General features: G+C 44.6%; 1 protein-coding gene across 1 annotated transcript in view; it reads right to left on the minus strand.

The window, feature by feature from the left end:
• LOC144767767 (killer cell lectin-like receptor subfamily B member 1B allele A) overlaps positions 1 to 26370 on the minus strand; it is a 231582-nt gene that overhangs the window by 47140 nt on the left and 158072 nt on the right. Inside the window, exon 5 of the mRNA XM_078651149.1 lies at positions 4963 to 5043. Within this exon, the coding sequence (XP_078507275.1) occupies positions 4963 to 5043 (81 nt within the window). The remainder of the gene's footprint in view (positions 1 to 4962; positions 5044 to 26370) is intronic.

Here is a 26370-nt window from a genome sequence, read left to right on the forward strand (position 1 = left end):
ATCCTTCTGAAGCCAGCACATGTAGAACTGTGAAAGTGCTATTTACAGTACTTATTACCAGAAAACCTTTATGGCTAAGGTTTAGAAACTAGCTCTTGGCTCTGATCTGACCCAGTGCAGTGATGATGATGGGTCCCAAGAGAACCAAGAATGATCACTCTGAAAGACAGAAGTTACATTTCACCCTTCGCAGTGTTTCTGCAAAATATGAACTTTTATGTTGCATTTATTTTGGACTAACATATTCAAATGTCTAGAAAAAGTGCTTAATTAGTGTGAAATATGCACCCTGGCTCGGTCACAGCAGAGACAGAGTCATAGAAAAGTTATTTTAAGAAGCTCAGAAGTTCTAATAGAAACCGAAGAAGGGCTAGCAATAAACCAGCTCACCACTAAGGATCTCAGGTATGACACCCACTTTCATTCATCATGTGTGACATCCGCACAGCAAGAATCTAGTTGCAGGTCAGAGGAGGTATTCTGCAAACCCAAATGATGGCTAAATATTACATCACCACTAACTCTAACCGTCTTTCACCATTCACATGGTCACTGCTGTAATTCAGAAGAGCCACTGAGGCTGAGCACTTTCTAGGTACAGTGGTAGGGGAGGGAAGGAATCTTTAGGCTGTTTGGAAGTGGTAAGGTGGCATAAATATTGGTGCTATATTAAGTTATGTTATGTAATTTGGCATCCCCCTGCAGGGGGCCATAGTGGAGATTAAGCAAGCTATTGCCCGGAGTTGCAGAGTGTGAACCCGTGATTCAAGCAGGCACGAAGCGAGAATTATCGAGTCCGTGGACATTTTGGGCTCAAGAACCCTGGTCCCGGGTCCGACCTCTGCTTCATGGTCTGCCTCTTCTAACCATTGAGCCACACTTCTCCACTTATATCACTGGTACTTTATGTAGTATTTGTCAATTTCTAAAATATAATTGAAATACTCTTTGATGGGGCAAAATATATGTATTAGTGTACCATATAAAGAAAGCGAGGAACATATCGTGGTGCCAGAGATAAGTGACTCAATCTGGTCGCCCAAGCAAGATAAATATAGTCAGACAGAGGTGTCTGATTTGGCTGCGTGAAAGGCAACTACATGACACCCTAAACCCATGTACTAGGACACTGGAACAGTCCATTGCAGCCTGTGTTGAGAGAATGCTCCTCTGTATCAGGTTTGTTCTGACAATGGGGTTAATAATTTGAGAAAAATAATTACAAGACCACTTGCAGGAAAATTTGCTAGGGACAAAATTCACAAACTGTATTTCAGAAAGAGTGTTTATGGAACTGTGACTCAAAGTGCCTTGATGTACTTCAAACTGGTACCAGCATGTATGGATTAAGAAGTTCTCCGCGAGGTCACCAAGGGACGTTCTATTTTCTAAGATCCGAAATGTGTCTCTGTTTTTCTAGTGAGACCCAATATGTTTGCCCACATACAATGGCGGTGTCCAAAGCTGTTCTGGTACTTGGAATTATTCTTTTGTCCTGCTAATAAGATTGTAGAAAGGCCAACATTGCTGCTTACATCACTGTTCATCTTACACTGTTCTGATTGTGTACTTGTGTCCAAAAAAAAAAAAAAAGTCAACCTTTCATCATTTGTGTATTGTAGACTAAAATTAGACATCCTATTAGTAAAGATATTTCATCTGCTGCATGACTTTGGAATACTAAGCTTAGATGTTTGGATATTTGCCTAATATATTTGTTTAGGTCTCGCACCTGCGACGCAGCGCGAAGCGCGGTCGCAGCAAGACCTATAGTTGTCGACTCTGCTTTCAAGGGCTTGTTCTTTTTGCATTTGAATCTGCAAATGGTTATTAGTAATGGGTGTGTGTGAACGTATGTGTATGTATATACTGCAAGATGCTATGTTTCAGAATGGTAGCGACCACTTTACTTACTTTGATAGATGACTCAGGGTACCTTCACTCCTAGAAATATTTACATTATTGGTCTGGTCTTGAAAAAGGTGTTGTATTTATACTCATGAATACAACACCTTTTTGTTATATTAACCCTTGAATATGTGGTACATGAGTTATTCACCTGAGTTAAAATTGTTACAAGGTGTTAAAGGGAGGATTTAAACAATGATTACAGTATTCTTGTTGTTATTTCAATATATGATATACTGGTATATAACTATGCAATAGTGCCTCCTTTTAACCGAATCAATCTAGCCACATGCTGTGTATTGATATTAAATTCATATTCATCATTAGGATATTTATCTGATTAGGCACTAGGCTGATAGATTAATAATGATAGTGCTGGGATATTAGTCGTAACTTGAATGAATTTGCCTTATCTTAAAAGACTGAGTGCTCAGTTAGGGCCAAATGTACGGAAAAGCCCTTTTGCGATTTCCTAATTGTAACTTTTACCAAATCACAATTAGGAAATTCCAAACAGATATGTACAAAGGTGATTTTAACACATTTGATGATTCCTAGTGGGTCACAAATAGACCTATCTCATTAAAATTCATGAAGTATGTCTCGGATTAAGACTCATTTGGAATCTTAAAAATCATAGGAATGGTGGCCTGATGGGGGCAGTAGATCACCATGTCTGTTATTGCTTAACAATTAAGCATTTGTTTAAATGCAGCCTGTTTTCCTTAAGGGAAAATTAGATGCATTTCACAAAGAAAAATGAAAAGTTTTCTTTCAATTTTTTAAGGTCCATAGTATAAATAGTCCCTTGGGGATCCCTTCCTATTAGTGAATTGATTACCACCGAATTGAAGTTGCTGGTGAAATGAAAACTTTTTTGCAACTGCATTTAAATTGTAAAATATTCATACAAACCTGCGATTCGGTATTAGGAAGGGAAGCCCTAAACACGGCCCTTCCTATTACCGAATTGCAAACCCAAATTGCGATTCGGTGACAGGTTATCCAATCCAAATTTGGCCTTTGTACATCCTAAAATGCTTTTTTGTGTGGTCTCAAACACCCCGATTCGGTGAATCCGACCATTTGTGACCTCAAAAAAGTTTCTTACATCTCGCCCTTAATCCCTAGGGTGTAAACTGGGAAGCCAATTGACCGCAGAGACCCAAGGTCATTGTTGTAGGTCCTCGCCACTATTCAAAGAAATTCTTGGCAAAAGTTGTTCCACAGAGAAGTTGGGAGCACTTTTGGCTAGAGTCAGGACCCATATGCCATGAGTCAGGGGTACGCCTTATCTTCCTATAAATTGGCTGCTATGGAGAATGGAGAGATGGAGATTGCACTGCATGAATAAGAACCACAACATGGCTACTCTCAGAGGAAAGTGCAGTGTCACTTTTGGGTCTCCAGTATAAGAATTTCAAGATTGAAAAATAGCATCTGGCAGTGTCTTCGGGTTGTCCCTGCCGTTTCATGGTCAACCAGTTCATATCTGGTCTCCAAAACCTGCACCTTTGTTGTTTTCTTCTATGTCACCTTCTTTATCCACTCTTCAGCACAGCACTCGAGGAAAGTAACTTGGATTCTGTTGCTACATATATGTCTTATACATGGAAGATGTGAATGTATTTTCCCCTGTCCATCCAGGTATCAAAAGGTGGGACGGCTAAGCCCCTGAGGAGCAGCAGCAAGTAAGTTGTCACATCCAAAATGAGAAATACAACCCTGGGGACAATCTGCGTCCTCAAATAAACACCATTCAACTTTCAAGTGGTTTCCTCCCAAGACATGTGTGGGTCAGCATGACAAACACAAAAAGATGATGGACGGGATGCTACTCAACCCCAGTCAAGAGATCTGGGTTAAATACACCGTTTTTTTGCTCACTATGCCACCCCAGTTTGAACCCAGCCATATGAAAATCAGTCTTGACCCTGCTACTCATGGGAACAGTCCAGCGTACACGACCAGGCCGGGTCCTGCCTGGATCCAAAAGAATCATCTTGGGGCCGTTTGACGCAGCACGTTCTTTTGCTGCATTGCGTTCTGCCAAATATTAGTAAATGTTCCCCCTAGTCTTTAATGAGTTGCAGTAGATGCAGTCCAAGATTGCAATGCAGCACCTAATTTATATGAAAAGCATAGGATTCTAGGATTTGAAGCTGAAAGGCTGCAGTAGCAGTCAACAAACCAAAGCCCCAGGGTTGACCAAATCTCTTCAGCCAGCCAGAGAGGCATCTAGATCTGCAGCATGAGGCTGAGAACCAGCCCCAAAGAAAGTAACAGGGCAGTACAACTTACTCTCACTCTCTCAATGGGGCAGAAAGTAGAAGAGAGAGAGAGAGAGAGAAAGTGTGTCTGTCTGTGGGTTCCTAAACAACCTCTTAACCCAGGGCGATTGACAGTATTGACATTCACTTCCAGGGAAATACAGGATTCAGTCTCCACTAAGGTCAATGTCCGTCTATGTGAGCTTCATCTCAGCGGTATGTCCTTGCTTGCCCTGATGATGTCAAGAACTTAGTTGATAGTAGGAAACAATCAGGGCAGGCTTTTGTGATTAATTGTCTGTCCTTGGTGTCAAATAGTGTGGAAATGGACCTCTATCAGACAGGGTCACAGGGAGTTCTCCAACTTGCTCTGTGATCTAGCCTGCAGGACAACTGAATCTGATCTTGTAAGGGTTACAAGAGTGCACAGGCTATTTCTGTCAGTAGAGTGAGCTGACGCCCAGGCTCCACTTGTTTGTCCATATATGAATGAATTGGGGATCTGGTGAAGGCGTCAACCCTGGGCCCCCACTGGCCTGTCCAGGGACAACGCACAAGCTGGATGTGATAGTTGTGAGACAAATATATATGGCCAAATAGAGCTTGGAGAGGATGCTGAGTGCCCCCTCAGTAGCTAAGTTCATCATCAGGACCCCTCTGGACCACTCGAAGGCCATATCATCCTAAACTAGGAAGTGGAAAAGAGGCTTTTGTGATATTTCTTCTGCTTTTGAGCATCATGAAACAACATAAAACTTTGTTGAAAGAAAAATTCTGAATTCACCTGATTTATTGGTGCCATCGCAATCATTTCTCTGTTTCAGGTTCATCGTCAGGACACCGATCTCCTTGTGCAACTTGAAAACTGAAGCGAGAGGAGTTAGAAGAGAAGGAAACCATTAGAGTGGAATGCAAATATGAGAGGGAATGAGGGAGGAAGTGGTCAATCTTTCAAATGCTCCTTCAACACCTTAAAGAAACTGACCCTCACAACCCCTGTGATTGACATGACTTCAGTGTCTCCTCTGTCAATTCTATGAAGAATGAAGTATTCCGCTGTTTTCTATCATTTAAAACATATCCATGAGAGCGGGAGTGATTGTCTCTCTAGACTTTGCTGGTCTCATTTGACCCCTGATTATGGTCACTTGTCACTGTATGAACCCCAATAAATAGGATTACCAGACGGCTCCATGTCAGCGAAAACTCAGTGTTCAACTTGTTAGGCTCACTTTTGCACAGAATGAATCCTGGGAGGTGATTCAATTAAACTGCACATCTGAAAACAATTATTTGTTAAACAAAGAATAGCACTGGATCACTGCACCCTCGATGACATCAGAGTCTTCTGCTAATCTCACTCAAAAATCACTGAAGCAGGTCCAATAAGGATAAAGGCAGTGATGGTATGTTTCTTACATTTATTGTAGCAAGACTCTCATCCAACCGCCAGCAGGACAACTGGAACAACTGTCCAGGTTTACTTCTAAAGTTATCTAGAACATATGACATCACACTATGACTCTATTAATTCTAATATGACATAGCTATCATTCCACATTAACCTTTATACAAGCATAAGTAAATTACCACACACCTCCCATCTTTACATAAATTAAATATAATATGACTAAAAAAAAAAAGCTCATACATAGTCAGAGAGATACAATGGTCGTTTACCAACTCTTGATGAACTCCGAGTTTCATCTTTCCCACCATCCTGTGATCGAATTCCATCCATATTGTCCAAAGGTGAATGATTTCCATCCACATGGCCCCCCAAGCTGTGATCTAACTTGCCTTAAACAACAACCATTCTTTGCAAATTCCATATGCGGTAATCCTGAGTTTTAACAGCATTCCTAAACACTTTTATCACCTTAATAGGTTTCAAGAATTTTGAACTAGCACCACTCATTAAACCAGGACGTTTTATCATAACCAGGTCTCCCACCATTACATTCGTTTTCATACTTTTTTTTGCACCAAATTACATTTTCTTGCCCTAGCTTTCTCTTCTTTTCTTTTAATCTCAACAGCATCACATGTATTCTCTTTACCTTTGCTAACTTCATACTTGTTGATCCATCCCGGTTCCACACTAGTGTTAGGAACTCGACCTCTAAACAATAAAAACGGTGTTTTCCCTGTTGTGGAATGAGGAAACAATCTATATTCCTCAACTTTCCTCAAAACTTTGGCTTTCCAGTCAACAGAGCCTGATTTTGCAATAGATATAGTGTCTTTAATCACTCGATTGAATCTCTCAATCATGCCATTTCCCTCGGGATGGTAAATGGAGCAAGTTTTGTGAATGAATCTTTAGAAGAAAGAAACTTCTTCATTTCCTCCGAAACAAGCTGCGCCCCATTGTCTGTCAGCAATGAACCAGGAATCCTTTCTCTTGAAAATAAATCTTTCAAGCATTTAATGATATGCTTTGAATCGATGCTTGATAAAAAAAACACTTCCGGCCACCGTGAGAACATGTCAATAACAGCTAACACATAAATTTGTGTACCATTGCTACTAATTGGGCCTAAAATACCCCAGGCAACATCTTGCCAAGGCCCAGAGGGTCGTCTTCTCAACACCATGGGTTGTACACGAGGACACTTAGACTTATCACTAAAAGAACACACAACACAATCATGTAGCATACGCTCCACTTATTTATCCATCCCTGGCCACCAATATGTCATACGTAATCTCTCTTTACATTTTGATACTCCATCATGAGTAGAATGTACTTTATCTATGATCGCCTTCCTGTGTGTAGGCGGTATGACTTGTGTACCACGAAATAACAACCCCTTGTCAAAAGCAAGTTCATTTCGCAATGGCCAAAATTTCCTACAGCCATCAGATCCTTCTTTGTTACTCATCCAACCCTTATTGATTAATCTCACAACTTCATTTAAAACTTCATGGGGGCGTGGCCGAGACGGCGAACATGGCGGACGCACTCTAGAGAGCTCCGTCCCGCCGCCGAAACTATCCTCACCTTGATCCTACATCACCCCTACCCACATCAACCCTGGTGGGGAGCCTAAGTGCGGAGGGTGCGGCGGAGGCTCCGGTGGTGAGTCTGGCAGCTCTGCGGTGCGAGCCCCGGACTTCGGCATCCCGCGCCTGGGAGGCCTGTATTGCCTGAGGGAAGCCGGGACCTCGAGCCTGCCCGCGCCCGACCAGCAGAGGGCCGACGCGGCGTGTTGCGCAGCGGAGTGCGCAGACCTCCATGCCTGGCCCCTGAAACGCCTGGAGACCAGTGAGCGGCAGCTGCCGAGGTTCCCGGCGCCGCCCTGCGGCCTGCTCATCGTCGGAGGCCGGGTAAGCCGCCATCTCAGGCGGGCAACGCTGCGGGGGGAGGGGCAACACCCTCGGCCGGACTGCTCCCACTCGGCGGCCGGTTCGGACCGCGGGAGCCCGGCGATCCGGGTGTAGTGGGGAGCTCTGTCCCTGGGCCCCCCGGACATCGTGAACTGTCCCCCTCTTTCCCCCCCCTCTCCCCCTGGCGGAGACCTGAGTGCCGGGGAGAGGCCTGCTGCCTGTGCGAGAGGGCGAATAGCGGGCCGAGCCTGGGTCGCTGACCCCCGACCACGACTGAGCGGAGTCCGCCGGGGGGTGTGATTTGGCGGGGGCTGGAGCCTCTGCCCTCTAACAGTGCTTATGAGACGCTGGTAGCCATTATATACGGACTCCTGCCTTGACCAGGGGAGAGGTTTGCCATGGCAGCGCTGTGACCATGCCCCCTCCGTAGCTCGATTGTACCTCTGTTGCGTCTAGTAGAGACGGTGGGGCAGTGGCCCGCTCCAGGAGTCAAGTAAAGCTAATCAAGTGCCCCTGCAGCTGACGTGTGCCAAATCCTTCAACCAGCGACTCACCATGACGAGGGGCGGCAATAGTGGCAACACGACGAAACAAGGCCCAATAGACAAGTTCACGGGGCCAAGTGGCGGAGCCGGAGAGGCGGGAGGCTCGCAGGGGCCGGGTCCGGACAACGCGGCCCTCATGGCAGCTATTACGCAATCCCGAGATATGCTTGATGCGAAAATTGGGGCTGTTGGGGCTGATGTCACCCTACTCCGGCAGGACCTTCGCAATGCGGTGGCCCGCATCACCGAGGCCGAGACCAGGATCACGGGGGTCGAAGATGATGTGGTGATCCTTAAAAAGAAAGTGGCGGCCATGGAGGGGATACAGAGGGGCCTTGCACTCAGAGTTGAAGACGCCGAAGGACGTGCCAGGAGAAACAACCTCCGCTTTGTGGGATTTCCGGAGGACAGCGAGAAAGGCGATATGGCGACTTTCCTGACCCGTTGGTTGGAGGGGTGGCTCCCCCCGGAGTCCCTGTCGCGTTGCTTCGTGGTGGAGAGGGCACACGGAGCACTTCTCCCGAAGCCACCTGTGGGAGCTCGCCCTCGACCGGTGATTGCCAAGCTGCTCAATTACCATGACCGGGACGTTATTCTGCGACAGGCTCGCGCGAAGGAACCCTTAATGTATGACAATCACAAGATCCTCATATTCCCTGACTATACTAAGCTGGTGCAGCAACAACGACAATCCTTCACAGCGGCGAAGGCGCGCCTTCGAGAACTGAAAATTCAGTATGCCCTGCTGTACCCGGCTCGCCTCAGAGTGGTCTTTCAGTCCCGGACGCAGTTCTTCAACTCGCCAGAAGAGGTCTTTGATTGGACCGATGAAACGGTTCGCATCAGGGTGCATACCCCCCCGGGTCGAGACTCTGATTCATCTTCTACAGGCGGACCCTCGAGGCCTCCCCGACGGTCCCGTAGCAGGAGTAACTGGCGATCACGCTCGAAGAAGAACCAACCCTCCCAATCTGAGACGGTGGAGGCAACCGGTGAGGCGGATGACCCGACGTCGGCGTCCTGAGGCCCCAAGACCATTCCTGTATCCTTGACATGGGGCTCCGAATATATTGACGGCACATGGTTGCTTTGGTGTGAAGTTTCCGCTTGAGACTTTTCGGCTGAACTGTCTGTGTCGTACTGTATGTGCAAGGGGGTGATGTGGGTTGGGAGATGCCTAAAGGTGGGCGGACGTACCCACGGAGTTCTTAGGTTAGTTGGGTAGGGGGTAAGTAGTACTTGAAGGGGGTGTTGGGTGGGGATCCATTGGCATAGTAGGTACCTGGCCCCCGTTGGGGCTGGCGATACCCTATCCCGCGACAGGTACTTCCATGTTTGTGAGGTATGGAATGGGGGGGTGGTTGGGGTGTTTCAGATCTGTACAGAGGTGTTGGTGGGGCGGGGGTGTTGTTGGGGTGGGGTGGGAGTGGGGCGGGGGAACTGCAAGGGGGTTTGGGGATGTTTGCACAGTGCTTTACTGGGTCCTATTGATGCGAGATGGATGGGTGTGGCCTCTAATATGCGGGATATCCGATCTCTTACCCAGGAATGGCGGTTGAGGCTTCTGAGTCAGGCCTGCAGAGGGCAGTTATGCGTGTTATGAGTTGGAATGTGTGGGGGATGCTGGACAAAATTAAGAGAGGGGCGGTCCTGCGGCAGGGGAAAAGGGAAGGAGCGGACGTACTGCTGTTACAGGAGACCCATCTCATGGGCTCCAAGACTCTTAGCCTGCAGAGATATGGTTACCAACAGGTGTTTCATGCGGGGTTTGTGAGGGGATCCCGGGGGGTGGCTATCCTGGTGCATCGCAGGCTGCCCTATACTCATGAGACCCAGTGGATTGATACTCAGGGCCGATACGTGTTCATTCAAGGCAGACTAGGCACTGAGCAGATTGTCCTTGGAAGTGTCTATGCTCCATCCCCGCTGCAGGGTGCCCTTATAGAAAAACTGTTTGGTGTCTGGGCTGAAATCCCTAATGTTATGGCCGTCGTTGGTGGAGACTGGAACGATGTTATGAATGCAAGAATGGACAGACATAGACTGGGGGGTGAGGTGCCACCGGCCACACATACCAAGCTGAATGGCATGGTCAGGGGTTTGGGGTGGGTTGACACGTGGCGGCACCAACACGCCCAACACCGTGAATACACATACGTCTCCGCAGTACACAAGTCCTTCTCTAGAATTGATTATTTATTTGTCCCCCAAGCTTGGGTTGGAAGGGTGGATGCCACGGTGATACTGCCACGCGGCCTGTCGGACCACTCCCCGGTGGTACTAGACCTCCTTCTTGACAGGAGAAGGCAACCGTTTCGATGGCGCCTCTCCACATGGCACCTACAGCAAGAACCATATCAGTCCCACATGAGGGAAGCCATTGCTCACTATTGGAGTGAGAACGACCACCCCGACATGGATGCCATGACCCTCTGGGAGGCACTGAAACCCACACTTCGTTGGGTGGATATAGCTTGGTGCACGGCCGCCCGCAGGACGCGCAGGGAGGACCTTGTAAGGGCAGCGGATGACGTTAGGGAACTAGAACATAGATGTAGCGCTGGCGGGAGTGAGGAAGAGGTACATCAACTTCTACTCACGCAACAGTCTTATGCCTCACTGCAGCTAGACGAGGCTCGCCAACTGTGGCTGGCGACCCAGAGTAGGATCTACCAGTGGGGCGATAAATCCGGCTCGATGCTCTACAGACTATGCCAGAGTGCTTTCCACGCGCAGTCTTTGCCATGTCTTCGAGATGAGGCTGGGGAACCTATGTCGACCCCTACAGCTTTGGCGGCCAGTTTTGCACGATACTACGAATCACAATACGCCCCCCGGGAGCTCCTATCGCCCGACGACATAGATACGTTTCTGGCCGATCTCCCGCCGAGATCGATTTCAGAAGACGGGCGGGCTCAGCTTTAGCTCCCCTTGTCAGCGGAGGAGCTGAGTACGGCCCTCGGGGAATTGAACACAGGCAAGGCCCCTGGGCCCAAAGGGTTCCCTTGCGAATTCTTCAAGCAGTATCACCTTCAATTGGGTCCCTACTATAGCAGAGCATTAGAGGCAGCAAGGGAATGTGGCCGGCTACCGAGAGACTGGCGGCACGCTGAAATTGTGGTCTTCTGCAAACCTGGTAGGCCTCCAGACCGACCCGAGTCCTACCGGCCCATCTCATTACTAAACACCAAAGCAAAAATTTGGCGAAGGCGCTAGCTAATCGCCTTCTCCCGTACATCACTGACCTCGTCCACCCAGACCAGGCGGGTTTATGCCTCGCAGGGCAACCAGGCACAACATCAGACGCGCGCAGGTGGTGGTGGAGGCGGCCCGCGCAGCGGGGATCCCTGCGGCCCTTCTACTGGCCGACATAGATAGGGCCTTTGACTCGGTAAGCTGGGTCTATCTTCGTGCGCTCCTGTCCCATCTGAATTTAGGGCCACACTTCCTATCGTACATACAACTGCTATACACTGACCTCACGGCATCGGTGAGGGTGGCTGGGGCGGTGTCGGATTCCTTCCCCATAGGTAGGGGCACCAGACAGGGATGCCCCCTGTCACCGTATTTATTCGCCTTGGCCATGGAACCACTGGCGGCGTGGGTCCGGATGGACACACAGCTGCGGGGCATTGAGTGGCAAGCGGGACCGTCCGACAGAATAGCGCTCTATGCGGACGACGTCCTATTTTTCCTTACGGACCTGAATAGATCCGGACCGCGAGTCCTTGACATTATGCGGATTTTTGGGGAGGTTTCGGGCCTTCACCTAAACCTGCGCAAGTCGATGTTGTGGGTGTTGGGGGAGCGACTGGACTTAGGGTCCTGGGCCGGGGCGTTACAGGAAGCGACGGGAGGCATTAAGTACTTAGGAATCTTTCTTACAGACCTGCGCGGGGTCTCCTGGATGCGCAATGTCGTACCCGTATGGGAGCCAGTCCGCTCGGACATGAGTACGTGGTCCCGTATGCCCCTCAACGTATATGGCCGCTCCGCCATCTTTAAAATGGTGGCCCTCCCGCGCCTCCTATACCAGTTACAAAATCATCCATATCCCATATCGCCACGGTGGTTCCGGCAGGTGAACTCGGCGCTTAGTAATTTCCTCTGGTCCGGGGGGGTAGCAAGAGTGGCGCTTCGCACGTGCTTTCTCTCCGCGTACTGTGGCGGCCTGGCAGCGTCAGACATTCAGTCCTACTACCAGGCCTCCCATCTGTTGGTTCTGAATGAATGGTGGTATGGGGATTGAAGTGATCCAGCATACGCCCTGGAGCGTTACATGATGGATCCTGACACGTTGCACACTTTATTATATTCGGCTGCTAAAAAGAGGAGGCTTCCGGTGGTCACGCAGGTGGTCTTCCAGATATGGCGAGGTGCACTTCGTCGAATGGGGTGGTGGAATAGACTGACAAGGGAGACCCCATTGTGGCAGAATGGGCAACTGCCGGATGTGCAGTCCCTACAGGGCTTCCGTGGCTGGGACATGATCGGCCTCTCGACCGTTGGACACGTAGTCAATGGCACGGCCCTTAAATCGTTCCAAGAGCTCCGCGAGGAGTATGACATGCCCCAATCCCAATTTTACAGATATCTACAGCTCCGACACGCCATTGCTCCCGCCCTGAGAAACCTTGACTTGTTGCCCGAGTTTAGCCCCCTGGAGGCTAAGGTGTTCATGGGGGAATTGGAAAGCAAAAAGATCTCGGCAATCTACCAAACACTAGTCACACATTGCTCTACTTCCCTGGATACACTGAGGACTAAATGGGAAACTGAACTGGAGACTTTAGAGGAAGAGGACTGGAGGGAGGCGCTCGAGGCTCCCAGAGGGGCGGCCATTGCGGTACGACTGCGGTTTATCCAGTTCAAATATCTACACAGGGCATATTATACTAGGGAACGACTGTGGAAGGCAGGCTTGATTGCGTCTCCCGATTGTCTGAGGTGTGGCAGAGAGGTGGGCACGTTTCTGCATACAGTTTGGGCGTGTGATGGTCTACGGAGGTTCTGGACAGGAGTGTGGGACTGTTTGTCCGAAGTACTGGGTTGGGACCTACCCCGCACACCGCAACTAGGCCTCCTTCATATACTGGAACAGGTGGGAGGTAACCTGTATAAATGCCACCTGTTGTTACTGGGTCTCATGGTGGCCAAGAAAGACGTGGCCCGGGCCTGGAAAGACCCCAGAGCCCCCTTATTGGGAGTGTGGAAAAGGGTACTTGACTTCTATATGGGTCTTGAGCGCCCGATCTTCGAGGCCCGGGGCTGTCCCCGGAAACACTATAAAATTTGGAGGAGGTGGGCGGAGTACAGGGGACTGTGGCTGGAACCGCCAGCACATGATGGACCTGGTGAAAGACAACTGGACATTGAGCCCGCGAACTGAGGACTACACACACATTGTATTATGCTACATCTTTATCTATGGACCGTTTAGGCACTGTGCTGAGGGGGGCTGGGGGGGTTCTGGGTGGGGGAAATTGGGGTTGCAGGGAGGGGGGCCTTGGGGTTAGTTTCTACTTTTAAACAACTGACTGAATTGCTTGCAATGTGATTGTTGCTGTACATGCTCACAGTTTTCCGGGTCGTCGGAACACTGTATGTCCTATGTCAATTTTGCAATAACTCAATAAAATTTTGTTCTGAAAAAAAAAACTTCATCACGCATCTCATCACACCATTTTTCCTCAGAAATTACACTATTTTCAATTGCACAAACCCACTCATCACTATCCTCAACTTCCTCATCTAAGACCTCCGATTTAAGGGTTAACTGAGACAGAACATCAGCAACTTTATTCTCCAATCCAGGAATATAGTGAATCACAAAGTTATAATCCTGCAAACCAATCACCCATTTCGTTATCCTACCAGAAATTAAATCAAGACCTTTTTTTGTAAATATCTCAATTCACGGTTTGTGATCCGTTCGCACCTCGAACTCAACACCCCAAAGAAACTTTATTAGTTTTTTAACCGCCCAGAAAACCGCAAAGATTCCCTCTCAACCACTGAGTATCTTGTCTCAGGATCCCTAAGTGTGCGAGACAAAAACATTATCGTTTGCATTCCATCAGGACCCATTTGTTGCAAAACCGAACCTAAACCTTTCTCGCCTGCATTAGTGATGAGAATTGGCTTGAGCTCTGGGTTGAAACTACTGAGAGAAGGAGCAGATTTGAGCATTTGATTGATATCCAAAAATTCATCCTCACATTTCTCCAACCATACAAAGTCAACTCCCTTCTTTAACAAGTGTCTCATGTTGACCGCACAATCAGCAAAATACTTTACAAACTTGGAGTAGTACTCAACAACGCCCAAAAATCTCATGAGATCACTTTTACATGAAGGCGAACTCATCGCCTAAATGGTGTTAACCAATTCAGGCTTGGGCTTAACACTACCACTGGTAATGTTATGTCCCAAATAATTTATGGAATCTGGCCTAAACCTACATTTCTCAGCTTTTATGAGTATCAATTTTCAATACTGCAACACATTTCAAAGAATGTTCTAATCTTTTCCCAACAGCTAGTACTTTGTTCCGCACTGAGCGAAGGACCACAAACCCTCGCATATCTTTCTAATACTACCTTCCACTTTTTCCATGAAATAGGAGGATCACCAGGGTCACTTAGGAAAAAGGATGCAGCAGTAACATTTTGCATTGTTCACTTTTCCTATAAATAAAACTAATATTTAATAATTCCCTGACTAAAACCGTAAAAGATTAATATAAAAAAATGGTTAAATTACAATATATAACCTACTGTTTAAATGTGAGATACATGAAATATGACAGTAAACAGTAATGAGCAAAAAAAATAAAAAATCAGTGTAGTAACTGTGAAAATCTACCAGATGTCACTGTTGTACAACCTTCCGATGTAAAAAAAAACGTTACCTCAAGTCTAGAAGCGAAGCACAATGCACACGATGCTCATAATAATAGAAATAGTGAAGAAACAAACAAAAAAAAATATTATTAAGCCACAACAGAATTGAAGTGAAAAGATAAACTTAAATCATCCAGAGAAACTATAAAGATGACTTTTAGCACCTAAAATGGCCGACACGCATAACGTTATGACGTCATGCGCTTCAAAACTATGGGATCCTTAATGGTTCAAAAATGCTTTCCAGCAAGTTGCTAGGCAAGTTTTTGACTGTAGAATGTCTTCGGCATAGGATTCGAAAGGAGGCCAAATCGGTAAGTCTGAAGCTCTTCACGCACTTAACACCGCAAGCTTGTTTATTTTCAAAAGTGAAGGCTTCACGCTTCACACTTGGATGCCTGTTTACTTTCAAGATACAGCTGTCACTTGATGATGCTCTCCACGCGCTTAACACTGCAAACTTGTTTATCTTCAATGTACAGCCTTCGCGCTTGATATTCAAAGTACAGCTGTCACTTGATATTTACACGGACTTCCCTTCCGCATAATTCACACAATACGGTGAAATAATCTTGAATGGTCACGCATTAGGCAACAAGTATAAAGGATTTAAAACTTGAATAAAACACGCTGAAGGCACAATTGTTTATCTTCCAATCCCTTCACGCTTGACTTGGTCACAGTCAGTTTGTTAACTCGTTAACTGGTTTCAGTGCATAAAACACGCTACTTGTAATGTAGAATTCTCTTCACGCTGCAATAGCTTGTATTCAGCTAATAACAACGATTTCCACGAATTCAGTTGTTAAAATTAAACTCTGCCGGAATGGGAATTATGGCACAGAATACCGGAGCAAGATCATAAAACATTTTTTTTGGGGCAACATACCAATTCAGGATTAGCCCGCATCGAATACACACTAAACAGTTTAGGAAATGCGTCGAAAAGCTCCCAATCCCTAGATACTTTAAGCAAATATAACCAGTCTTCAAACATCCATAGAATGAAAAGATGTTTATGAGTATAGTTCCAAAGTTTGCGATTTAAAGTATCCAAAGCCAAATTGTCTCTTCTTTTTGTTTTTAAAAGTAAAAAAAAATGAAGTGCTCCTTACCAATCTTCCTCTGTTGGGATTCTTCTCTACTACTTTCTCTGCCGACTACGCCAGTGAAGCAGGCCCAATAAGGATAAAGGCAGTGATGGTATATTTCTTAGATTTATTAGATTTATTGTAGCAAGAATCTCATCCAACCACCAGCAGGACAACTGGAACAACTGTCCAGGTTTATTTCTAAAGTTATCTAGAACTAATGACATCACACTATGACTCTATTAATTCTAATATGACATAGCTATCATTCCACATTAACCTTTATACAAGCATCAGTAAATTACCACAAGCACCTTGGTTTCCAGTGCCACGCAATGCATTCTAGCAGCCCAAACATTTTGCTGCCGAGCTCATGGTGCGGTTCTTCACCACTCAATATGGTGCTACCATGGCATGGCTGAGGCTGAGTAGACATGTATTCTAGGCCTACTATAATAAACTGACAACCATCAGTGGAATGTTTCAGCACAGTGAGATTGTAGCACACTGTCACGTGTACCCTTTTGTTGCTGCTGAAGATCAAATGTGAAGGGCATAAGATGCACTGGTACTTCTGTCCATGCCACAAGGCCTTGTTAAGGGTTCAGTGACTAAAAATCGAGGGACAGAATAGGGACAGAATATAGACTTCCCAAAATATCGACTCCAAAATATCCCACCCTATTCCCCTATAAACCCACAACCCGCTACAGAATTAAATTACACTTTCACCAAAGGTGAGACAGTTTATTGAACTGATAAGGAGCACGCCAACACTGCAAGTACTACAAACTGCACTGGACTGGATGCACAATGTCCTCATAACATGTAGGGACCACTTTATCAAGACTTTGTGTCAGTGCAGAGTTAAGCAAAGTAATGCAGAGACCCATCTACTAAAATGGTAGACAGGGCTTGGCGGTGAAAAATAAAGCCTCCTTATTGCCTCCTTATTGTCTTGGTAGATACAGCTCTACGATGCTCTCTCCCCCCACAGTAGCAGAGCAAAGCAACTTTGATGAGTGCGCTGCGCTGAACATTCGTAAATCTGCCCTGAAGTGGAATAGAAACGCTACGGAAGATTCCCTGAGTGATTTCAAACAATTATTAGCAAAGCAAATAATTCAGGTCTTGGCAAACTGATGAAATGGTTACATCTCTTTTAGTTTTTACTGCAAGCATATTTCACAAAAATAAAAAGATGTTGAAAAAGAAAAACCCCATTGCCTAAACCTGGAAGCCAAGGGCTTGTAATAAAAAACAAAAAATATTCATTATTTCATATAATCTTTGTAGAAATGTATGACTGCTTCCTAGCAGACAGGTGCACTTACAACAGGTAAAGAAACCTTTTCTTTATTTATTTTGCATCGCAGAAAAATATGATTGTGATTGGTGCAAAGAAAAAACATTATAAGTTAAAAAATTACCATAACATAAAGAAATAGTTCACTAAAGAATGACAATGTAAATGTAAATAAGGATAAAGGATAGAAAGAAAAAGGCACTGGTGCAGTAAAGAATTGGCCCATTAGCTGTGCCCTGGAAGTGCACTTCTTTTTAGGCACATCTACACGTGATCAAGCAGAATACCATACCTTGCAGTGCAAGGGAGCTATTGATTGAAGTGGGATCACTCTTTGCATCCTGCTGTATGCTGTGGTAGATGCTCGCAAAATGTAAATGGCAGCTGAACAGACCAATAGCTAAACAGGGCCAAGTCAAAGCCTCTTATGATTGTGTTGGACCTCACAGCCTTTGGTTGGTCCTTCCCCAAACATTTTGCTTGACTCACCCACTTAAAAAAAAGTTTTTATTTATAATTTTATTATAAGCAGAAACAGAGATAATACATAGATAAAACAGAGAACCAAAGCACTCAATGTATACAGTCCTGTATACATAGCGGATTAAGCAGGACAGGTATATATAAGTTTAACAGATATACATCACTACATACAAATTAACGTAGATCTCCATAAAGTGCATTGAGGTGATTTTCCCTCTAAAAATGTTGCTAGGGATTAATCTTCATACAAGCTTGCCCAAATACCAGCAGTTGTATATATATTTTATATATATATATATATATATATATATATATATATATATATATATATCACCACACAAAGTCTGCCCATTTGAATAAAGCCTCACAGCCACAGGTTATTTCCAGCCATTTATTCAGGATGAGAAAAGCAGCCTCCAAGTAAAACCATGTCTTCCAAATTCAAACGCCCGACGCGTTTCGTGCTTCCTGAGCACTTGGTCACGGGCTGTTATTTGTAAGCAGTTCAAGAGTCAATTGGCGCCACCTGTGTTCAAGTGAAACTTGCCCCAGTGGGTGTGACAGCAGGCGCTGCCTGCTGGTCTCTGTAGTGCCAAATTCGTGTTACTCCAGTGAGTGGCTCGTGAAGTGCAAAATAAACCAAATAAATTGTAACCTCAGTGGGGTGAAGACAAACGTCCTAAAATTGAAAGGCTGCAAAGTAGCGTCAACATCCAGGCTCCGATGGCCCTCCAAAGTGCTAGCGTGATTAAACACCAGCGGAGATCCGCAGCGCGGCGGGGCTTCGTTCGCGACCGAGCTTGGCCGCCTTTAATCATCACACAAAGTCTGCCCATTTGAATAAAGCCTCACAGCCACAGGTTATTTCCAGACATTTATTCAGGATGAGAACAGCAGCCTCCAAGTAAAACGATGTCTTCCAAATTCAAACGCCCTAAAACGATGTCTTCCAAATTCAAACGCCCGGCGCGTTTCGTGCTTCCTGAGCACTTGGTCACGGGCTGATATTTGTAAGCAGTTCAAGAGTCAATTGGCACCACCTGTGTTCAAGTGAAACTTGCCCCAGTGGGTGTGACAGAAATTGAAAGGCTGCAAAGTAGCGTCAACATCCAGGCTCGGAGCCTGGATATTGACGCTACTTTGCAGCCTTTCAATTTTAGGACGTTTGTCTTCACCCCACTGAGGTTACAATTTATTTGGTTTATTTTGCACTTCACGAGCCACTCACTGGAGTAACACGAATTTTGCACTACAGAGACCAGCAGGCAGCGCCTGCTGTCACACCCACTGGGGAAAGTTTCACTTGAACACAGGTGGTGCCAATTGACTCTTGAACTGCTTACAAATATCAGCCCGTGACCAAGTGCTCAGGAAGCACGAAACGCGTCGGGCGTTTGAATTTGGAAGACATGGTTTTACTTGGAGGCTGCTGTTCTCATCCTGAATAAATGGCTGGAAATAACCTGTGGCTGTGAGGCTTTATTCAAATGGGCAGACTTTGTGTGGTGATTAAAGGCGGCCAAGCTCGGTCGCGAACGAAGCCCCGCCGCGCTGCGGATCTCCGCTGGTGTTTAATCAAGTCAGCACTTTGGAGGGCCATTGGAGCCTGGATGTTGACGCTACTTTTCAGCCTTTCAATTTTAGGACGTTTGTCTTCACCCCACTGAGGTTACAATTTATTTGGTTTATTTTGCACTTCACGAGCCACTCACTGGAGTAACACGAATTTGGCACTACAGAGACCAGCAGGCAGCGCCTGCTGTCACACCCACTGGGGCAAGTTTCACTTGAACACAGGTGGTGCCAATTGACTCTTGAACTGCTTACAAATATCAGCCCGTGACCAAGTGCTCAGGAAGCACGAAACGCGTCGGGCGTTTGAAATTGGAAGACATCGTTTTAGGGCGTTTGAATTTGGAAGACATCGTTTTACTTGGAGGCTGCTGTTCTCATCCTGAATAAATGGCTGGAAATAACCTGTGGCTTTGAGGCTTTATTCAAATGGGCAGACTTTGTGTGGTGATATATATATATATATATATATATATATATCACAAGAAAAGCTCCTTCTGGACTCCACGAGACCCGTGGAGGTTGGCACGTACACCGGCAGAGCCACCGGCAAATTCAATCATAACACCCAATCCAGTAATCACGTGCTCTCAGAAAATCAGCCAGCACCAAGCCGTTGTAGTGTCCAAAGTTTATTCACAACGCGTTTCACCTCGAAAGGCTTGATCACGTGATTAAGCCTTTCAAGGTGAAACGCGTTGTGAATAAACTTTGGACACTACAACGGCTTGGCGCTGGCTGATTTTCTGAGAGCGCATGATTACTGGATTGGGTGTTACGACATATATATATATATATATATATATATATATATATATATATATATATATATATTTATATTTAAAAGGATAAATAAAGTGCAGTGTCACATTTTGTTCAAGTAAGACATTCTCATTGCTAAAGTGCAACCAGTTCCAATCTTATAAAGTGAGATGCTCAGCAATCCTGATAATACTAAAGTGCAGTGCTAAAGTGTGTTTTATTCTAATGAAGGCTTTTCTTTACCTTACTAACCAACTTTGCAAAATAATCTCTGGCCTCACCATAAATTTCTACTGGTCTTTTACTGGCACCTACTCCCTTAGTATATGCTTCTTTAAATTTCCTCTTACGTAACGTTTTATTGAGCCCTGCAAAAAACGAACACAGTAAATTAATAGCTATGTGTCTCTATATACATATCAAATTTAGATGAAAAAAACATGTATAAAGTGCAACATGCAATGTTCAACAATTATATATCATTGCAGCCAAATTGGCATAAATTTCCCATAAAGCGCCATCTGCCTATTTTAGCCTCTAAACATGATACCAGCTGTAGGTCAACAGTGTAGACTCGCCAAAGTGCAGTCAAGCCAATTTGATGCAGGGATTACCAGTCCTAGAAGTATTGAAGTGCAATGGTGAAGTGCATTTACCCCCCTTTTTATTATGTAGAAAGCTTCATAATGCATTATGCCCCTACTTTACCAAAGTGGTCTCTAGCCTTTCCATATATTTCCAAACATCAGTAAATCTTTTAGTAGCACCAACTCTCTTTGCATAATCTTCTTCAAATGTCCTTGTGCGTATCGTTTTATTTAACCATTCTGGATAAGTAGGTATTTTTAAAGACCTCCAATTCTGAAGAAACTAAGAATGTGCTACAAGGGAGGTAATTGCCGTAAATGTCTGCTGCCCTCTTGACGTTGCAAGGTTTGCTCTCTGACTAGTGATACTGATTGAGCGCTTTCAGCACTATATTGTATGGGTGCACTATTCTCATGATTAAGGCGCACTTATATGTATTCTTATTGTGTGCAATGATATATACTCGTTAACATGTATTCAGTAGAATCATTTGAACATTCATTGTAGTGAAATGTTATAGTATGATTATGTATGTATCATACTTCCTTCATATAAAAGCAGGACAGTCTTATAATGATATAATATAACTGTATTTGGTTTAAGTTGCCTGAGTTCCTAGGCCGAAGACTATAGTTGTTTTTGCACCTCTTTAACCTCTTGGGAAATAAATAATGAAATGCATGTTGTATTCGAGAAATAGCAGTGTTCTCATTCTACTGCAGGTGAAGGAATGCCAACTCGTTATTTTCAGATTGGAAAAGATACAAGAGATGCTTTGAAGACAGTCAAAAGCGAGAAGGGAGGACACCTTTTGTGTCTGGTTTGTCTGGGAGCCAAGGTCAACTCGATGAACAAAGAAAAACAAATTAACAGATATGAACTTGCCACATAGAAAAAGTTGCAGTGGAAAGTTTTACCAGGATAACTCAGTAACAATCAAACTCTATATTGTATGATGCGCAGAGACAGAGACCCCAGACTTCTGCTAGCTTTCGGAGAGAAAGGAGCAGCTTAGAACTCGCTCCTAGCCTTAAGCACCTCAACCCATTTAATGTGAGTACTTCCTAGGAAGTCAACACGTGCTGACACCTTTGGGACCTGATGGAAGGGTATTAGATAGCATCTCCCTTTTAGTATAGTGTAGGGACAGATTGTTTTATTTCCCAATGAAAAGAGATTTAGACTCTGCATCCATCTTGAGTTGTATCTTGATCCTGGAATTTAAAATTGTTTTCCTTACATGCCGAATCACTTATATTCATAGAATCGGCTCTGTATTGATTTTCCTATACTTATATATGTTGGTTTTTAGATGTGTATACATCTTATTATTTGTGGCTTAATAATAAATCGACAATCTCAAAAGAAGGCGTATGTGGTCCTTTCAGGTATGCTATATAGAAGTATTGTTACGAAGTGTTTCTTCCCCTCAACCACTTTTAGTAGGTAAATAAAAGACCATACGCGCTAAATACTAGGACGAAGACAAGGATGAGATTTAGCATAATCAAATGGAAGCAAAGGATGGTTTTCCTCTAAAGGTGAGGGGAAAGAAAGATTAGGTGTAGAGTAGGAAGAATAGAGGTTCGGATGCGGTGGATAGAACATCGGCGAAGAGTGGTGGAGACCGGCGGACGTTGACGGTGCTGGGGAAACATGGGTTTGAATTGAGACACCGAGCGAGAGATGTTTTGACTTGGGGAGGAATCACCGTGAAACACGAATGCGGTTGGCTCAAGACTGAACATTAGAGCGTATAAATACCCAGAAGGAGCAAGAAGGCCACAGAAAAGTGACTCTACGTGGCCCTCCCGAACATTCTACAGCATTACAGTAGCAGCCTTTAACCTGACAGGGTCCGCCATTGAATATATTCAGTTGTCAGGACATGGTACCAGCCAGATTTCCCCTGAAGAAGGGACACCACTGTCCCGAAATGCATCGGGTATTTCCAAGATGGTTATCTTCAAGGATGTATTGATTTATGTTTAGATTGTAACACTTTGTTTATTATTATTCCATTGGATTAATGTATTAATGGACCAACAATTGACTCTTTTTGTGATCTAAATATTTATGGAACATTCATGTGTTCAATATTAACTGTATAACATACACATAAATGAATGTTGATGAATAATAAGTATTCTCTTGAAAAAACATTGTATGTATATGATCGAGTTGTTTATTTACTGAGTTGATTATTAGAGTCCGATAGGACTACTCATGCACAGTGCACAGCGTTGTCTACCAGTTTTGGCAGCATTATATTGTAGTGTAGCTCCTATATTCCCAATAGGCTCTGCGCATTGGAATAATATCTTCAATAGTATAGACGTAGGACAGAGGTTAACTAGGTCTTCTACTGACGATATTAGACTTAAGTTTTGTGTGCCAGCTAGCTCAGAGTTCACTAGAAACTTTCTCGAATAGGCGAGGAGGGTTTTAACCTCTCTGGATAGACAAGAAGGGATTTAGTTTCTGACAACCATAGAACATGACAACTTTGCTCTCCCTGATCAAGAGTGTATCTCTAGAGTCGTGTGAAAACAAAAGACAGCTATTTTACTCAGTCAATACGTGCGTACTTAGTTTCACCAGATTGCAGAGAAAAGGAGAGACGGGCGTTTTCAATAAAAGGTGTTATTTATTGAATCGCTACAATTGCAATACTTATAGTTAAGTAAAGTGCATACAGTAAAAGCAGGATCATAAAATAATACTGTAAAAGCATTGATATGGTTTCTTAGCCATATGATACTTTAAAACGGATAAAAGATATACATACATATATACATTGACTAATCATACTCAACTGGTGCTTCTAACTACGCCTACCCCGGTGTACCTGACCTAAGCCTAATACATGGGAGGGAGTAAGTAGCAGTTTAAGTTGAGTTTGTTTTGCCAAGAATCTGACTCAAGAATTCTCTATCTGTCAGAGTCCACAAATCTTACCAATTCTTGTCTTGATATACTTGCTCAGGAGCAGAAGATGCTAAGTCCCAACGCCCACCTTCAAATTCCTCAGAGTTCAAATAAATTCCAACTCTAATTAATTCAAAGGAGGGAAAGGGGAAGTGGATAAAATAATAAAGAACAAGAAGAGACTGTCCTGGACCCTCTGGTTTCCACTTGGTTCTTCCGTCAGCTCGTAATCAGCCACCGAAGATATCTAAGGGAAACTAAAGACACAACAAGAATTATAAACTCCTACCTCCTACTCTCATCTACTCTATCACTATGTACTAATTCTGTTAACCTACCCAAGATCCTGGAGTAACCTGCCTCTCTTCTTAATGGTGACGCAGTTCCTATTTGTAGTTCAGGAATCAACATCTGTAAGACATTTGACTAAGGTTAGTTCTATTCCTTGCATATACTACGTACTGTGTTTTAAGTGTCAATACACTACCTACCAGCTAACTACTTTGTTTTCTCCTTAAAACTCGCTTCCATAAGATGAATCTTTTAATATTTCTATGGAGTTCCTCAGGTAAGTATCTTTCTTTTATTTCTTTTATGACTGTCAACATCCGCTAGTCGATATGCTTATTTAAAGTCTTTCATTTCTTTCTTTGGATTCCAAACACTTCTGGATTACATTAGTGACCAATTCAGGTGAGCAATAATAAGATATTGAAAATCAAGTCTTTATAGTTTACTTTAGCAACTCAAATATCTACTTAGCTTCGTCTTGTGTTGCCGCCTCAAGAGACTTCCTAGCTGCCGCTCTGCCGCTCTGCACTGTAGAGACAGAAGCCTTACTGAAGATTGCCTTGGCTGCCGCTCTGCCGTTCAGCACTGAAGAGACAGAAGCCTTACTGAAGATTGCTTTAGCTGCCGGTCCGCCGCTCTGCATGAAGATTGCCTTTTCAAATGCGCAGCGCTGTTAGAACAGTCTTTCTGGAACCTGTTCGAAGATTCTGTCACAGAAAAGAACGTGGTTTCTTAAACGCTGCTCTCCGGTACTGCCAGTGAGAAAACTCGGTTTTGCCTCAGGAAAATAATTACGACAGTCACAGTCTGTCGCTTACTGCCAGCCTCTGATTCAAGGAAAAACTCTGTAATAATGCCTTTCTGTAAACTAAGAACGATAACTGCCTTAACACGGAGAATACATAACAAGGAACCGTTCCGGGTGGAAATCTCGGTGAAGTGCGCAGTTTTACAGTTGGGCGCGCGTCACCTCTATTCTCGCCGGGAAGGCTTAGAACAGCTAGACCGCCAACTTCGTCTCAGTGGCGGCCATCTTGGAATTCCGAATCCGCCACAATTCAGTCCAACCCGGGCTTCCCTTCGATTCTTCACTGCTGCTTTGGCAACGAGGGAAACTTGAGTCATCTATAAGTCTACATTGTGTTTTCAGTACGCCATGGGTCCGGACAGTACCCCCACCAAAGAAGGTCCTCCCAGTTTTGGTTTGGTTGGATACCGTTGATGAAAAAGTCTCACCAGCCTTGGAGCATGAACATCTGATTCCAACTCCCAAGACCGCTCCTCCGGACCATAGCCCTTCCAGTCAATCAGATAATATAATTTCCCTCTCAGCCACTTAGAATCCAGAATTTCCTTGACCTCAAATTCCAATCCAGTCTCCACTTGGATAGGTCTTGGAGGCAATTCTTTTCTTAAATTTGGGTCTGCCTTTTTCAAAAGGGAAACGTGGAAAACAGGATGAATTTTCAGTTTGGCTGGTAAGTCCAATTTGTAGGTCACAGGATTTATCTGTTCTAATATTGGATAGGGACCAATAAACCTAGGTTGAAACTTACGATTACCTTTTAACCTAAGATTCTTTGTGTTCAACCAGACTTCGTTTCCTATTTCCAACATAGGGGGTTCTTTTCTCTTTTTATCAGCATAGTGTTTATATCTTTCTTTAGCCTGTGCTAGGTTCTGTGATGCAGATTTGTGAACTAGACTTAGGTGAGACACTAAATCCTTAACTGCTGGGACTGAGAGTTCTGTATCTTGTACTATGGAATTAGGATGCCTACCATTATTCAAATAGAAAGGAGAATAACCTGTTGACACATTTTTTGCATTATTATGAGCGAACTCTGCCGTCCATAAATAATCAGCCCACTCTCCTTCCTGCTTCAATGAGAACAACCTTAAATACTGTTCTAACTCCTGGTTCACCCTTTCAATTTGCCCGTCTGTTTCAGGGTGGAAACTAGTGGAATATCGTGTCTCGATTCCCAGCCCCTTCATAAAGGCTCTCCAAAAATGGGAAACAAACTGGGTCCCCCTGTCAGAAATAATTACTTTTGGTATACCATGCAATTTAACTATCTGTGTACTAAAATGGTTAGCTAACTGCTTGGCTGTTGGAATTCCTTTTAGTGCCACGAAATGAGCCATCTTTGAATATGCATCCACTACCACTAACACTGTGTTTACCCCATGACAGGATGGCAAGTCAGTTATTAAGTCTAAGGTGATGGTGTGCCAAGGAAAAGGAGGGGTGGGTAAAGGTTGCAATAAACCTTTTGGAGCTTGCCGTTCCGATTTTCCCTGAGCGCAAATCTCGCAAGTTCTTACATACTGTTCAATGTCCTTGTTCATTTGTGGCCACCAATATTTTCTCTTGATCAAGTCCGCCGTCTT

This window comes from Lissotriton helveticus, chromosome 7 (genome assembly GCF_964261635.1).
Source record: "Lissotriton helveticus chromosome 7, aLisHel1.1, whole genome shotgun sequence".
NCBI classification, from domain to species: domain Eukaryota; kingdom Metazoa; phylum Chordata; class Amphibia; order Caudata; family Salamandridae; genus Lissotriton; species Lissotriton helveticus.